This window comes from Barbus barbus (assembly GCF_936440315.1).
Source record: "Barbus barbus genome assembly, chromosome: 24".
Lineage (NCBI taxonomy): Eukaryota > Metazoa > Chordata > Actinopteri > Cypriniformes > Cyprinidae > Barbus > Barbus barbus.
The window spans coordinates 13,714,904-13,732,768 of NC_136752.1; the positions used below are offsets into that span (position 1 = coordinate 13,714,904).

The window sequence follows — 17,865 nt, forward strand, 5'->3', positions numbered from 1 at the left end:
TAGAATTTTACATTGTCACATGATCATTTTTGCAACAGTTAGGGTTTACCGCTGGGGCACACCATGGCATGAAAGCATTGTAGAAAACAACAGCTTTTCTGAAAATTTTCTGAAAATTGTCTGTATTTGCCTTTCTGTTTGAAATACCATAGCCTAGACTCAACTAATGCTATCTGTCCTTATTTTGAGTGTTGTAGGTCGGTAGATCGATCAAAGAGTGATTGGACTCTAAACAGTTCTAGAGCAAATTGAATTTGCTTTGTTTTCTTATATGAGATAACAGAATAACCCGTTCTCTTCAAGGGCAGGTGTGAGGTAACAATTAGGCTTTATTCACCTTACTTATTGCTGCTTGGAACTATATTTATGTCTGAAAACTGTGACAACGTATATCTAAGGAAAACATTTATTCTGTATCAAATTCAAAATAATAATAATAAAAAAAAATATTATAAAACTAGGATTAGATTTGACAAAATTATTTGCACATAATACCTGTAAGAATTGTGTATTAAAAATAATGTGCATTAATTTCAATTGGTTTAAATTTAGCCATTCCTCACAAAAGATTCAAATGTCCTTTATAAAGATTTATGTCCATTAGCAGCTGTTAACTGCCATGTTGTGTTTTAAGTAGTCCTGTCCATCTGCTCCTTTTGCAGATAATTCATCATGAAGGGCCCTGTGGCTGCAGGTCTGAACGGTCATCAGGGATCCCTCTCACTCCTTCTTCCCAAACCCCACACAGGCAGCTCGCTCGAGGGAGGTGTGGGGCGAAAACCACTTCTAATTTTCGGGGAGCAGTGCTTCGGCTGTCTGATTGTACTTGCCCCGCCAGTCTCCTGAGCATGAGTCTCACCATCACCTGGTTGGCCCAAGCGATGCCCAATGCAGGAAGCACTTTACTGCCCACCAGCCTGTGTATGATAAGTTAAAAACAACTTAAAATAGTGCAACAGAAGTTTTGTAATTACACCAAACCTTCTGAAATGAGCTGAGCTTTTGGAATTGGTTAGTATTCTGCATAATTAAATGTGATTTAATCTTTATCAAATTCTCAAGTATATAAAATGCACAATATGCTAAGGGCACTGTGAATATTTTCTGGGATTTGTTCAATAAAAGACATGAAAGATTATAGTTTAGTTGTAGTTCATGTGTCAATAGCTTCAGCACATTGTGTTTTTCTATACTTTGGAATTTAATGAAGATCAGATGATAATGCAAGAATAACTTAATAATAATGCAGAAAACCAACCAATTCCAGTAGGTTCACATATTTTTTTCTTGCCACTGTATAGGTGCATCTCAATAAACTAGAATGTCGTGGAAAAGTTAATTTTTTTCTTGTAACATTTCAAAAAGTGAAACTTTCATACATTTTAGTTTCATTACATATAAAGTGAAACATTTAAAATGTTTTTTTGTTTTAATCTTGATGATTAGAGCTTACAGCTCATGAAAGTCAAAAATCAGTATCTCAAAATATTAGAATATTTACATTTGAGTTTCAATAAATGACCATCCCTACAGTATAAATTCCAGGTATCTCTTGTTCTTTGGAACCACAATAACGGGGAAGACTGCTGACTTTGATCTAGAAGATGAACATTGACACCCTCCACAAAGAGGGTAAGTCACAGTGGGTCATTATTGAAATGTGTGGCTGTTCACAGAGTGCTGTATCAAAGCATATTAAATGCAAAGTTGACTGGAAGGAAGAATTTGGGTAGGAAAAGGTGCACAAGCAACAGGGATGACCGCAAGCTTGAGAATACTGTCAAGCAAAGCTGATTCAAACACTTGGGAGAGCTTCACAAGGAGTGGATTGAAGCTGGAGTCAGTGCATCAAGAGTCACCACGCTCAGACGTCTTCAGGAAAAGGGCTACCAAACCACTTCTGAACCAGAGACAACGTCAGAAGCGTCTTACCTGGGCTGTGGAGAAAAAGAACAGGACTGTTGCTCAGTGGTCCAAAGTCCTCTTTTCAGATGAAAGTAAATTTAGTATTTCATTTGGAAATCAAGGCCACAGATTCTGGAGGAAGAGTGGAGAGGCACAGAATCGATTTAGCTTGAAGTCCAATGTGAAGTTTCCACAGTCAGTGATGATTTGGGCTGCCATGTCATCTGCTGGTGTTGGTCCACTGTGTTTTCTGAAGTCCACAGTCAACGCAGCCATCTACCAGGAAATTTTAGAGCACTTCATGCTTCCTTCTGCTGACAAGCTTTATGGAGATGCTGATTTCATTTTCCAGCAGGACTTGGCACCTGCCCACACTGCCAAAGGTACCAAAAGCTGGTTCAGTGACCATGGTGTTACTGTGCTTGATTGGCCAGCAAACTCGCCTGACCTGAACCCCATAGAGAATCTATGGGGTATTGTCAAGAGGAAGATGAGAGACACCAGACCCAACAATGCAGATGACCTGAAGGCCGCTATCAAAGCAACCTGGGCTTCCGCACCTCAGCAGTGCCACAAACTGATCAACTCCATACTACGCCGAATTGAGGCAGTAATTAAAGCAAAAAGAGCCCCTACCGAGTATTGAGTACATATACAGTAAATGAACATACTTTCCAGAAGGCCAACAATTCACTAAAAATGTTTTTTATTGGTCTTATGAAGTATTCTAATTTGTTGAGATTTTGGTGGGTTTTTGTTAAATGTGAGCCTAAATCATCACAATTAAAAGAACCAAAGTCTTAAACTACTTCAGTCTGTGTGCATTGAATTTATTTAATACACAAGTTTCACAATTTGAGTTGAATTACTGAAATAAATGAACTTTTCCACGACATTCTAATTTATTGAGATGCACCTGTATATGGGCCGTTTTGCTGCTGGCTAAACTGACACAAACACACTCACCCATAGTCACACCTTCCTGGGTTTGGTCCGTCCACAACATCTGTAACCTGGAGCAGAGAAATAGCATAAGAACAATTTATATGTTATTTCAATTCAAATGATAAGATCTATATTGTTCTCAGAGTATATTGTATAGTCTTTCTGATTAGGTGTTAGAAATGAGATGCTGGTTTAACCTGGTTGACGCAGACTACAGGTGCACCATATTCATGACTCAGGTGGTGAAGTGTATTGGAAAAAGCCAGCAGGTGGCGTGACCTCTGCACAGCCTCATCAGCCTGGAACTCACTGCGAAACGGAGCCGCCACAGAGTCCACCACCAGCAGTCTGACCAGCCCTCGCTTCAGCAGCATGGGCACACGCTGAGACAGGCACGCCTGCAGATCCTCCTGCTCACATATCAACCAGCATTAAGTGCTTTCTGATGGTTATTATCTGTAATAAGAACAATATTTGCCATTCTTACCAGGTCAGCTGCATGCTCGATGTAAATTTTGTCGCTAAAACGCTGACTGCGGATCAGAGCTGGTGGCAGATCTGGTCTGAGCTGGGGCTGCTGGGTAATGAGTTGCCGTAGTCGTTTGATAGGGAAAGAATCCTCAGTGCAAATATAAACAGCTCCTGTTAAATGACCATATAAAATGTGATTTAATACAGCAGTTAAGCAGACATTTGTTAAAATGATTACTTTCTTCTCAGCTCTCCTTCTACCCCAGTAATCTCAATATGTCAATTTCAGAAGAGATCTCAAACTATACTCGACACTTTTCTGATAGTTGAAATTTCAGAAATCTATGGTCCTCAATCAGGGGACCGAGGCCCATTGGGGGACCTCAGAAAACTTCCAAGTAGGGTTGGGTATTGTTTGAATTTCATCGATTCCTATTCCGATTCTTATCGAATCCCAGTTTCGATTCCAATGTGGTTAAAAAGAAATAAAGTCAAACATTTAGATATCAAACATATTTATTCTGTGTCTCTTTTTGCAAAACATTTAATTTCTGCTGAATACCATGAACAAAAATCAGCAGGCTACATAAAAACTGGACTCGATTAAGAGCAGTTTGTGTGCAAAATAGAGCTGTGTGATTCTGGATAAATTGAGACTTTTTTTAATGGAGGCTGTAGTTCTCTCACAATTCTGAAGAAAAAAATATTAGACAACTAAACAAAATCTCATGGAATTTATGAATGGAATGATTCAATGACTCACTCAAGATTTACTTGTTTCATTACCGGATGGATCCGTGTTTTTGAATGAATCTCTTGAATGAATGATTCAAAGACAAATACATTTTTAACAGCCCCTTTTCACCACCTAAAAAAAAAAAGATGTGCACACAGGTGGAAGTGAAATTTTAATTTCACAACAAGTGTCTGATTCCTGACCTTAAGTATCCGATTCTGGAATTGGAATTGATTTTCGATTTCCAACCCTACTTCCAAGGCGGCCTCAAGATGACTTAAAATGATTTAAAATAAAACAAGCTTTAAAATAATCTAAAACAATTAAAAAAAAAAATCAAGATATTCATTATTTTCCCTCAATAATTATTTTTTAATTTAAGAACCAGGATTCCAAATATCTTGGAAAACCTGGATAATTCAGGGCATTCTAAAAGTGTGAATTCTACTGAATTTGTGTGTGTGTGTGTGTGTGTGTGAGCTTTCTTGACATCATGGAAATTAATACAGTTTTTATTTTTTCGGATAGAAACTGCCTAAAATACACATCCAGTAAATCATAAACAACTTGGACTCAAGTTGAGAGCTACTGCTTTATAATGGTTATATGTTTAAATTTCATTAGTCGGGGGAAATTCAGGGGGGTTCATGTCCCCTTACCAGAATTAAGCCCTCCGTTTTCCTGCGGATACTGGACAGACAGACAAAGCTGCAAACAGAACTGAGTTTTCCCAGCAGCACTCTCGCCTGCCAGCTCCGTTATTCCTCGTAACGGGAGACCACCGCGCATCAGACCGTCCAGAACGGGGCAGGCAAAAGAGAGCCTGTGTCCGGCCTCCAAAACAGGACATTCTCCCCGTATCAGCTGTAAAGCTGAGAATATATTAAAACAATAGTTAAGCTTCAGAAAGACCTGATTCTCACACGATTATTGCATTTATTTAAAATGAAAAGTAGTAGTACAACGAAGCCCACCTGTGACCGGCTTGGACCTGCGGACAGCAGCCGCTAAAGCACAATGCAACCTCTGAATATCAGTCTTTGACAAGCGTGTCAGTCTCTGCAAATCCGGACCAGAGACACAGAGGATCTCCTTGGCTGATCTAAAATTGGCTGAACAATAAAATAAAGTAACATTAAACAATTCAGCTTAAATCTAAGTGTGCTCAATGTGGATTTTCTCGCCAACCTTTTTTAACAGCAGCAATAATCCTTGGATTCAGATCAAGCTGTTCCCACTCCATCAGCTCTCGTGAATCTCCATTTAAACAGTATAAGGTTAATAAAATAACGTTTAGTTCTTATTTTAACTCACTAAAACTATCTACACACAGTTTGAATTGCACAACATTTACTTCCCGGTCAGCATGTCATAAACTCTGTCAAAATCAAAGTCTTAAATTCAATAGATTGCCGATTTTAATATTTTTAACCTAGCTGTGTAATTATATTTCAAGGACAGACAAGCGACTACAAATATAACGAACAATACTTTATTTTATCAAATCAATACGAGAAAGAGTGTGAAAGCGTATGGGACACACTCCCTTCATATTATCGCGCTTAAGACCAGCGTCCGCCACCGGCCAAGTCCATTATCAAAATGGGGGTTTCATGAATATAAGTCTTTAACTAAGTAGAATAACTACGATTATAATAAATATATATTTATCATTAATATTTGCTAAATTGTATTTTTCCCTAAACAACACATATTAGCTAAGTAAACTAAGCAAGATAACTTAAAGAAGAATTGCGGCATAGCGGCCTCCCCTCTGTATTCAGTTTTTAGAACAGCCCTCAGTGTTGTATCGCAGTTGGGTAGAAAGTCACAACAATAGTAATGGTGTTATGAATCAAATGAAATATTTTACTATATAAAAAAATGAATTTAGTCCTTTTAAACATCAATGAGTGCAGTTTAATTAGTTTATAAAACCTAATAATAAATAGGAGAGGAGGATACTGGAGATTGCTTTAAAGTGATCATAAGTCTTTTCTTCCTTTGACTGGTGAGTGGTTAGCTTTTATGTCTTATATTTATGTGAGACGTTATTATATGAAATAAAGAATGAAACGATAACAAATGCGCTGTTTGTATTATGTTTAACGTTACATAGGTCGTATGGAAGCTAACATTAGCTCTTTATTTGGTAGCATATGTGCACGTATCAAAAGATTAACGTTAGCTTAGCAAGGTTTATAGACACAAGAGATATAAGTTACATTAGAAATAATTATAATATAAAGGTAATCCAAATAGGAAAAAAAAAAACATAAAATATGATTCGTGAACGACAATGAAGGAGGCTCAACTGGGTTTCTAAGTTTCTGTAAAAATGTTAGTATTTTGTTGTAATGTCCAAATAACAGTAAACGGACGCTGCCTAGTGGATAATGTGTTTAGTCAGATGTGTCTGGTTCAGGAATGGTGTTCATGTTGTCTTCCTCAGGTCAGTATGAGTCGTCTGTGTAAGAACTGTGGTGGAGCAGACATCGACACAGACCCAGCCCGGGGGAGTGCGGTCTGCACAGCCTGTGGCTCGGTTCTGGAGGATAATATCATCGTATCTGAGGTTCAGTTTGTGGAAAACAGTGGAGGGGTGTCTTCAGCTGTCGGCCAGTTCGTGTCTGCTGATGGTAAGAGCTGTTCACTTGAACCTAAACACAGTTGGGTCCAGTATCATTCATGTTTTGAGGGGCACCAGTGGCAATGGTAACGTTTTCAAAACTTTTTTAGTTCTTGGAAATTTAACTGATGTAAGGTATTCCTTCTTTCGTAAAACAAAACAAGAGCTGTCTAGAATTGAAGTCTTTGGATCTGTGAATGAGGAATTTGGCACCAGAATCAGATTTAATACATAATGTTCTTTTTCACATTAATCATAATAAGCAGAGGGCAGTACCACATCCTTTTAATACAATGAACACTCATAAATTTCACTCCTAAGAATTTCTGAAATATTTTTTTTCTTTAATGGACAAATTAATCCAAAATCAGAATTACCACAAAAATATCGACAGAAGATATCGTTTATAATACATTATAAAATATCACTTTTTCATGTATTGGATTCCATGTTAGCACCAGGTTAGCACACTCCAGGGTAGTAAATTATTTGCATAAATATTTATTTGTAGTTCTTCATATAAATGTGAGATGAAATAGCATTTTGGTTTAGCATGCATTTGGACTTAATCAGATGTTTTGTTTTGTTAACCAAGAAAAATTGCAACTTAACTTGACAGTGATCACAATGCATTTTATTTGCAAAAGCAGTATGTTATACAGTACACCCTCAGTTTGAATGGACTTGATTTTTCCACCTGGGGCTGTCATGTTATTTGCCAAATCTCATTACACTTTCCTCAACATGACAAAGTTCATAATTTGGACTCCCCATTTAACAGTGAAATCCTATTTTATTTTATTTATTTATGTTTTACAGCCTCCATGGTCATCCTAGAAAAGAGTGTGTGGTTTCAGTATTAGAATATGTTAGCTTGAACATTTGAAAAATGTTAAAAAATAAATTGCTTAAATTTACAGTTGTATCATTATGCATGTTACTTAAATGTATTGTACATAATTTAGCAATGGAAAATACCTCTTATTATTCCTTTATGAATGCTGGAACCGTAACGGCTTCTGCTACCAGGGAAGAACAGTGTCCCTCTCAATTTGTCATATGATGGTTTACTGCTAAAAGCTTATGATCAGAAAGAAAATGCCCATCTTCAACTTCTTTTTGCTGGTGTGTATGCAAAAACGCTAATTTCTATATTTATAAATTTCACACCAGATTCCTTGAAGGGTTGGGTACGTCTGTGTGGATAGGGAATATTGCTGGTGTGGTAACTGTCTTCAGATGTCTTCCTGCCCAGATTTGATGAGGGCTACGCAGAGTGTGGAAGTCCTCTTTGCACAAACTGTGTCTCATGAGGAAGTTTATTTGGCCATGGTTTAGGGTCAAAAACAGGCGGCCTGAGAGCTGATAAGATTTCCTTGTAGTCCTTGTAGGTTGTGCAGATATACAAAGAAAAAATTAATTATAGCAATTATTTTGATGGATTTTCCTGTAATAGAAAGTGTTAGTATTAACCTATTACATCTGTAGTGTCTGTAAATTTGACTGTACCAAATTCAGGTCCTTTAAACAATCTGGATATAAAAACCTTCTTAGAGTCAAGTGGATAGAAGCATCTCACAGTGAGCCTGAAATATTCAGAGGAAAAAAAGAGAGCTGATCTTTTTCTACAAGATTCTATCATGTTTAATTCAATGTTCACATATTTACGAGTTTCATATAATGACAAATACCTACATTTTGATTCATTTAATGGCTGATTCCTGGTCAATTATGGCACCTTCATCAGAAATGACCTCGTTTTCATACACAATGTAGCCATCACCCAGCTACACAAGGATGCAGATTACATATCAATCAGTAAATAGGTATACAGTTTAAAAATATAATAGATATACTGTTTAAAACTTTTAGGTCAGTAATTTTTATTTTATTTTTTTAAATACTTTTATTAAGCAAGGACAGTAAAGACATTTATAACTGCAAAACAATGTCCTTTTGAATGAAGTATTTTTGAAAAAAAAAATGTTTCTGCAAAAACATGGTTAGTATAATCATACAGTATTAAGCTATTTTTAAATTTATAATATTTCACAATTTTTTTTCACAATTTTTGATCAAATAAATTCAGCCGCCTTGATCAAAGTACACTTCTTTTAAAAACATATTTAAAAAGCCTTATTGAGCCCTGACGTTTGTGTGGTGTGTATATATATGAATTAGGTCAATGAATGCATTTACCATTAATCTTGTCCCACATGTATCCACACCAAAAGAAAACATGACCCTTGTCTCATCAGTTGCCTTGGGTCTACATCTTCCATCTAGGAGGTTTATGCTGCTAGGTGGCACTGTTGGCCAGGTTTTTGTAGTGGTTGCCACCACAGTCATTATTCCATCTGTGGAACACACTAAAACAATAGAAATTATTGGTTATTAGTGGGGAGGTAACATTTTAAAGCTTATAAACCCTGTTAGCATTTTATAGTAATGCTAATGTATATTTCATATATATATTTATAAGTCAGATGTGAGAGCTTGATGCCCCACACAGACCTCCCAAAGTCCAGCTTGCCTCGCATGATTCATTCTGAATATTATGCTCTGTGCTGTACAGAAAGCAGTGACATCTGGTGGGACTGAATGAGAGAGAAACAAATAAGACTCTTAGTCACTTGCATGTTATGTAATTTAAGGTCATTAAGATTTACAAGCATCATTAACGTGTGCCACAACAGAGATGTGGTGGAAAAATGTGTCGTTTTGCCTGATGATATTTAGGGTGTAGTTCATTTCCACAGAGTACTGGAGAAGTCCTTCACCTAAATACTGTCATTTAGAAAAATAGATTTTATTTTTAATAATATAAGATGTATATAATACTGGGGGAATGACAAATAAATAAAACCCCTCACCAGATTTATCTTCAAAAGGAACCTTGATGATGAAGCCGTGGGTCCCATTGATGTGAGGAATTTTTGTAATGAAGTAATGCTGTTGAATGGCATCTGTTACGATAGATAGTTCTCATTCAACTTGACTGCAGTGAGCTCCACATCTGAAGCAAAACTACCAAGATATACGGTGAACACCTCTTCATTTGGCAAAGTTTCTGTTACAGGAGAGTAAAAGCTCAATATCAAATGACTAAAATAAATTTGCTATCATCTAGATCAAAGAAATGTATTATTGTTATTATTGTTAATAATAATAATATAAATTAATATTAATAATCCCCCACACATCACATTTAGTATTTTATAAATATAATTGTCAAAAAGCTGAAAAATACTTTTTAAAAATTGGTTTTGCATATTGGTTATCAGAAAAATAACCTGCATCAGTCAAAAAAACAATGTCAGTCTATTGTATAATGGTATGGTAATAATCTCTCCATCTATAGCGAAAGGAATCCGAGAAACTAGTGGCGTCTCCATAACTCGTAGCTGGCGATGTCTGGACTCTATTTCAGTATCATCCGTAAACACATGCGAATAGATGTGCTCATAGCACAGGAAAGTCATGTAATTTTCTTTATAGACATTATTTTCGACTACGCTCTGCAACAAACAGCACAAAATATTTATTTTCTTTCTTTCTCTTTTGCAAAAATACACAACATTGGTTGCTGGTTTGTCTAGCACAGTGGTTTTCAAACCGGTCCTGTGAGCACCCCCAACACTGCACATTTTCTGTGTCTCCCTCATCTGTCACACCTGATTCAATTCATCAGCTCATTAGTAGAGACAGCAAGACCTGAAATGGGTGTGTCAGATATGAGAGACCTACAAAATGTGTAGTGTTGGGGGTGCTCGCAGGACTGGTTTGAAAACCACTGGTCTAGCACATACCATTCTGTAACCTCCTGGTGCACCAAAAGGCACTGAGATGTGCACCACCTGCCCATCTTCTCCCAGCATGTAACCCATGGCTGTCCTGGTGGTCTCGTCCATGAGCTGAGCATCCACACCTAGCTCAATACTCCTGCTTACAAACCCAGAGAGGTCCAGCACCAGAGGGGTCATGACTTTAGGAGTTCTCCAGTGCAAAATCACTCCATCAAATGAGCTAGGGGCTGATAAATATGCACCACAGAGAGAAGTACGGCCTATGACAGCTTGAATTGATGGTTTACAATAGAGGTATTATATGTGCATTTAGTTCAATAACAATCAGTTCTATAATGTATCAGAAATTGAACTTGGCCAATGAGATACCTATCGTACATGCTGCAGACGAGTCAAGCATCACTACCGCCCATTTCTGCCTGAAAAACACTTGCATGAATCACTTCTACAGCAATGCCATCAATCTGAGGAAACAACAGGCAGGTTTCAGCCTTCATGTTAAAAATCCTGAAATACTATCATAGTAGAACCTGCACAATTAACATTTAAAGGGATAGTTCACAAAAAGGTGAACATTTTAAAAATCTTACAAACTTTTGAATGGTAGTATATGTACACAAAATACACAGAGACATTTTTCAAAATCTCTTTTGTGTTCCACTGACTTCTTTTTTGGTGTGAACTATCCCTTTAATTTTAGTTTCACCTGCCTCTGTGATTGTTGAATGTGGCTGATTGTAGGCAGAGCGAAAGACCACCCTGTTTGGAGTGGAATCCACCATGTATCCCATTCGCCTGGCTTCAGAGATAGACATCACATCCAAACAGTCCTGATTCAGGAACATTATCTGCCACTCAGAGATGGCAGATCTCTGAGAAGAGATCATGCTTCTTTATTGGTGCGTTTATCGGACATACAGGGTGTATCTCTCTCCACTGTCAATAAAAGCCATAATCAAGACTCATACATCTGATCGTTCTAGAACTTATCAGTGCAGTTTTATATTTGGACTTAATAAAACTCTTGCCTGGTTTTCGGTGTGGCAGGAGAAAAAGGAAGCCCTCAGAAATGCCCGTCCATTCAAGTTCCTCACTGTGTAGCCACACATGGATGCGTGATCCTCTCTAATAATATGCACTCCATTTTCAACTTCAAACCTACCCAAAGTAGAAGCTATCATACATGATTCGACAAAAAAAAAAAAAAAAAAAAAAAAAACCTATATATAATTGAGCAATATGCTACTGAAAGGCAATCCAAATAGTGTTCATTGGTATTGTCCTGTCACTCTCCTCCGAAGTTACTTGACTTGGTTATCAGTCTCAGGTGTTTCAATCAATCTCTTTAGGTTGCTACTTGTGTAGCGACATCGGCACTCGGTAGGTGTCACTGTAGTACCGATACAATAATAATGCTGTTTTTACACACACAACCACTGGAGCTTTATTCAAAGCCTTAAATGCCTCTGGTAAATTATAGGATTTTATTTGTTCACCTGTTTATATATTATAAACCAAAACTATTCCTATTTGTTGTAATTGTCTGTTTTCAGCTTTGCCTTTATCTTTAACATTAATGATTGTATTTTTTTGTGTTATTTTCAGGTACTTCCAAAGCTCCTGTTCTGGGCAGTGGGTTCCACACAAGTCTGGGAAAAGAATCGCGAGCTCAGACGCTCCAGAACGGTAGGCACACCTTTATATTAGTTAGCAATGGTGTGTAGGTGCAGTCAGTGGATGATCAATCACCAAAAATAAAAAAAGGACCATAAGTGTTAAATAAAATAGCCCATATGGCTCTTGCATTATATTTTTTTATCTTCTGGAACAAAGCCATATGATAGACTGTAATTTAAATTCATATAAAATATGGTGCCATTAGATGCATCACGTATAGTATTCCTGTGGATGCATAGTCCTTTAATATTACGTTTCAGTAAATCATCTGCATTAATTTCTGACCCAGTTACATCTCAAGTGCTAATTAAATTTACATCAGTTGCATCTGCTCTTTTCTGAAAAACACACAAGATGCAATTAACTGTTGATCCTTTTCATAGAGCTCCATGATAAATGTCTTTGGGTTCCAGGTGTTGATTTAGCAAATATAAGGCAGGGCATTGTGTAAATATGTACTTGTGTGTGTGAATCAGAGGGGCTGTGAGAGCAATGAGTTTTGTGGTATTATATTTATACATTGCTTGGTGCGTTTTCAGAGCTTTAAGAACTGAGAGCAAAATACTTCCAGAATCAAGGTTACCAACTGAATAAACACGTAATTCAAACTCATTACTCAGTTTCTCACAGAAAGTTCTACAAATCAAAACCTTTTTAAATGAGTGACACATACTAGTGAATATGATATGTCTGGCAGGTAGTTTTAGTTTATATAAAAGATTCTGATTTATGAAAGTGTCCCTGTGGTCACAAACACAAGTTTTTATTCATTATAAAAAGGTGTCCCGTGTCCCTGCAGTGTTGCATGCTGTTATGTAATTCTGCTGTCATTCAGAGAGGTCACCGCAGACCTGTCTGATAATCCAATGGCATGTGCAGCGTGAAAAATACTCTGGGAGTAGACAGGTCTGGAGCGTGTATCGGAGGGTTGGCACACGGTGCTTCCAGAATAGAAGGATTACGCTCTTAAAAGCTTTTAGAGTTATTTTTGGTCTTGGCCTGCCAACATGACACTTGACACTGCAGCTTCTGGGCTCCACAGTTGGGGAACAAAAAGTCAAACATCCACTTTAACAATAACATCTGTGGCTCTATCTATACTGTTGGCAATATAAACAAATTATTAATATATTATGTGAAAATATTAAAGTCGTATATTAAGTTGACGTTGTATCTCATACCCGCTGTTGAAGTAGTAACAAGCATAAACCTGAAAGGAAAACTATATAAAACTATATGCACATTTGTGTTCATTTATAAACGGTCAGTATAAAACAATAATCACAATTAATTTTATGATGTCCAACCAGTAACTATAAAAGCAGAACAAGGGAGAAATAATAAAACATTCTCCCCCCCTAAAAAATTCTAAGGACCCCATCTCCACCCCATGGGGATCATCGGTTTCCAGAATCCCTGGGCTAAATAAAAAGTTTGATGCTTCTATGCATCTGCTGAACTAATTATCACATATTTGCACATTTAGAGGACAGATTGATGAAAGCTTTTGCTTCTTATAAACACGTCTACATGTGGAATTTCAGGCATAATAAATGACTGGAACATGTCAAATTCATCAACTCCGTCACATCTGCCCCAAAAAAAGCTTTGCATGTTATGACATGGTGAAGCAGCCTAAATCATTCTCATTGTTTACAATGTGGGAAACTTTCACTGTCTGGGTGAACAAGGTTTTTTGCTAAATAATGTGTTAAGTAAACAGAAATCTGCCAGAGTGTTTTTTTGAATGTGGATTTGAATATGTTAAACACATCTTAGCCCAACGTGGGATTTAAGGACAGACTGATTTATTCTGTGTGTCCAATGAATTATAACTTGGCCTGTTTTGAGATCATCTGTGAAAGAATAGAAAAGAGGGACATGCCTCATATGGGACGTAAAACAGCTGTTTCTCTGCCCATTTTCACTTCCAGGCTCCATTAAAAGCCTGCCTGGCTGTGCACCGTTCTCATGACATCAGTGCTACTGGAAAACCAAACACCTGCGTCTGAAGTCATGCCTTGGTGCGCAAGCGTGTATGTGTGGATCTGTGTGTGTTTGTTCAATCTGATGCATATGTGTGTCCTGTCTCTAGGGAAACGACAGATACACAACCTCGGCAGCCAGCTGCAGCTGAACCAGCACTGCCTAGACACAGCCTTTAATTTCTTCAAGATGGTGGTGAGCAAGCACTTGACACGAGGGCGAAAGATGACACACGTCATAGCCGCCTGCCTCTACCTGGTCTGCAGGACAGAGGGAACGCCACGTATCCTTATCACAGTGATCCCTAGGGTGGGAAACCCAAGTTAAACTCTTTGTGAACGGTAATCCATGGAGAAAAGTGTGCACAATCAAAATTAGGTTACATTAAAAAAAGAGTAAATCTCAGGCTTTTAACAGCAAGAATCCTGTAGTCATGGATTCTACATATCTATATATAAAATGTGAACTTTATATATAGTTCTGTGTGTAATAAAATGTTTTGGTTGCTGTTATAAGCAACTAGCTTTTTTTTTTTTGTTGCAAGATTTCTTTGGTTAGCAGCTTCATCACAACCAGAACCAAATCAGAATAAACCAATCTGGACCATCATAGAAGTTCATGCTGGTCTGTGATTGTCTCTTTTATCAGTTCATACATTCCCTAGGGAAAACCTGGTTTAGGGTCTGAAGGGACGTGTCAGGATGTGAAAACAATAGTGCTGCAAGAGAGGAAGAAGAAGAGTGTTTACTGCACCTTTCAGAATCTCAGAGGATGTTCCCTGGAGTAAATAATGGAAAACAGCCCAGATTTTTTAATTTCTGTCCTGGTTGTGTACAAAAGCTACTGAAGTGACACTTATTTGACCTAAGTTGAATACCTTGTGAATACTGAAGCTCAGTCATAGAGACTGAAGTGGAATTCTGAAGTGATAGTTGAGGGAAATATCATTCCCCTGTTCCACATTTTAGTTTTTCCCCCAACCTGTCATAATTCTGTTCCCAGATTATGTGCGTTTGAGACTCGCCACACCTGTGTTACAACACAGCACGTCTGGATAGTGTTACACCACTGCTTTCACTCTCTGTCTCATAAAAAGACAGACTCTTAGTTACTCACATTGACAAGCACCATCCTGTGTCTGCTTGAGTCACACCCAGATCTCCGCTCTGCTTTTGTGAAGCGTCAGGCCTGACTGGGTACCTGGTCTGCCATTTAGTGTTTCCAAAGTAGAATTGTTACCTGTCTCTGGGTGGGGCTCTTTCAGTTGGGTGCTAAGATATGGTACTTCATGCTAAAGAGCAGAAACACAAAGAGAAGTCGTCCAGCACTTTACAGACTGCCAAACCCATTCCAAACATTGTCCTATTTTTAAATGTGTACCGTTCTTTGCCTCATCAAACATGCATGCAATTATCTCATGCATCATTGTGATATGATATACAGAATTATTTGGACAACTGTATTATCTTTAGATTCCACTATTTATGTATTTTAAAATAAGGTAATTCTCACCTAAAGTCAAGTCAAGTCACCTTTACTTATATAGCGCTTTTTACAATGCAAATTGTGTCAAAGCACTGCACAATATCAAAAAAAAAGGAAAATAAAGTGTCAATAAGTTTGAATAGTGTCTTTGCAATAAGGTCGGCGATATCGCTGGAAATGAAGTGTCCCCAACTAAGCAAGCCAGAGGCGACAGCGGTTAGGAACCAAAACTCCATCGGTGACAGAATGGAGAAAAAACCTCGGGAGAAACCAGGCTCAGTCGGGGGGCCAATTCTCCTCTGGCCAAACAAACCAGCAGTTCAGTTCCAAACTGCAGCAAGTCAGATTGAATGGGCTCAGCTGGTTCCAGTGGTCTTTTCCGATGGCTGTCTAAGTGGCGGGGTCCTCAATGGGGATCTGTCTCTGGCGTTCATCCAGGTGTTTGGCCTCTGCCTACGATCAGGGACACACTAAAGTATTTGCTTTTATCTTAGAATTCATTAAAATATCTCAGCATATATCTATTTTGTTCATTCTTGCAATTTAGCAGCGTTTTAACATTTTTGAATGTTTTTAGCAACATTTTTGAATGTTTTTAGCAACATTTTTAAATGTTTTTCTTTCTTTCTTAATTTTTATTTTTTAATTTTGCTTTACTTTACTTTACCCAGTCAGAAATTGTTGGTCTTGGAAAACCGGGATTTTCCAAGGGTTTTATTTCATAAGTTTTATTTTAGTGTTATAAAATATTAAATATTTTAGAAGTTAAATAATAATTAAAAAAAAAAGTAAATCGTAAATGACTGGAAAAATCATGGGACCCTCAAATATTGTTGTGGACCATGGGGGGGCATTGTCTTGGGGTCAAAAAGGTTGAGAACTTATGAACATTTATCAATAAACTGGTTTGTTAGATACCTAGAACCTGAAGATGTTGGTATCCACTTGGTGTTTCAGGAAAAATAATTAATTTCTTTTAACATAATTATTTTCAGAATACTGAACACCTAAAGAATACTAAACACAATTTTTATTTTTTTGCTCTTTTGTTTCACTGTTTTTAGAATGATGCTGTTGTCAATATAATTTTGACCCCCTGCAGTACATCTGCAGTTTTGTCAATGGTTCTTATCTGGTCTTGTAGCATTTAAGAGATAAGACGGTTATCAATATCACTGATGTCAGTCACAGAAGTATGAATACTCTCTGTCTTTCACGGCCGGCCGTAATTAAGGCCGTCGGACTCCTGATAAAGTGGGATTAGCTTGTCTTGTAGTGATGCTAATCTCTTTGCTAAAGGGGGCATTAGTCACCATAGAGACACATGCCTCAGGTGTGTGTGCCACTCAGGTGAGCAGTAACAGATGGTCAGGGATAATCTCTTGCAGAGATAAGGAGATCCTGCCCGAAGCCCGTCGATGTAGAGATGATCAGTAAAGTCAAAACTCCCCCAGTGACAATTACTGAGCTGTCCGATGCTTAATTAATCACTGTGACCAGGATTAATTTAGGAGCAGGATTGACTTCTTATTTTTAGCTGTGTTGTTGGACAAAGATGTTTAGCTCTTTATCACACTTTCAACCCTTTTTTATGATATAAGATAGCTGTTTTGGTATTCCCTTAACTGATATGCAGACATGCTCCTGGACCTGAGTGATCTTTTGCAGGTTGGCTTTCTTTCATTTCAATTTCTTTCATATTTTTTCCACAATACTTGATCTGAAAATATGACACAACCTAAGCGGCTGTGCTAAATTGCATGATGTTCAACCTTGAAATAATCTTTTATACCCTCCATATGACCATATGAAAGTAATAGTATATGAGGCATTGCATATGACATAACAGGTAAGCAGATGCCAGTTTTGGGTAATAATGTCAGAAATTCTGTTATATTTCCAGCTTCAGTTCATCAAATATTTTAGCATAGTTTCTCTTCATTTAATAGGCCAAACTTGTCAACATTTCAATGATTTGCACAGATATAAATGCTGGTAGATGCCATATAAAATGTTGTAACTCTGAAATCTTGCAAAGCTATTATACTTACACACATGACTGCATATGAGATTAATTATGATTAATTATTTAATAAACCCTAAGCCATTCAAGATTTTGCAATAAGAACATAAAACCTTTGCAACACACATCTTTTAATGCCTTCTTGCTGTATTAAACAGCAAGTATAGGATATGAGGCTACATTTTGTTTGTAAAACAATACA

The 17,865-nt window shown here is 37.4% G+C and overlaps 2 protein-coding genes across 3 annotated transcripts in view; one reads left to right on the forward strand and one right to left on the reverse strand.

The window, feature by feature from the left end:
- Positions 1-303: 303 nt before the first annotated feature.
- xrcc3 (X-ray repair complementing defective repair in Chinese hamster cells 3) lies at positions 304-5,621 on the reverse strand. The gene is made up of 7 exons (XM_079375853.1): positions 5,246-5,621; positions 5,032-5,169; positions 4,717-4,929; positions 3,338-3,492; positions 3,048-3,260; positions 2,872-2,918; positions 304-917 (listed from the first exon to the last, which is right to left on the reverse strand). Exons 1-7 carry the CDS (start codon positions 5,298-5,300, stop codon positions 671-673), a joined length of 1,068 nt encoding a protein of 355 aa, XP_079231979.1. The 5' UTR covers positions 5,301-5,621; the 3' UTR covers positions 304-670.
- A 230-nt stretch (positions 5,622-5,851) lies between these two features.
- LOC306843723 (transcription factor IIIB 90 kDa subunit-like) overlaps positions 5,852-17,865 on the forward strand; it is a 57,317-nt gene continuing 45,303 nt past the window's right edge. Inside the window, exons 1-5 of one of the 2 annotated variants that reach the window (XM_079375364.1) lie at positions 5,852-6,068; positions 6,510-6,696; positions 12,098-12,178; positions 14,265-14,438; positions 17,277-17,308. In XM_079375364.1, the coding sequence (XP_079231490.1) occupies positions 6,516-6,696; positions 12,098-12,178; positions 14,265-14,438; positions 17,277-17,308 (468 nt within the window). In that variant the 5' untranslated portion in view covers positions 5,852-6,068; positions 6,510-6,515. The remainder of the gene's footprint in view (positions 6,069-6,509; positions 6,697-12,097; positions 12,179-14,264; positions 14,439-17,276; positions 17,309-17,865) is intronic. The other variant, XM_079375363.1, reaches the window with a different exon arrangement.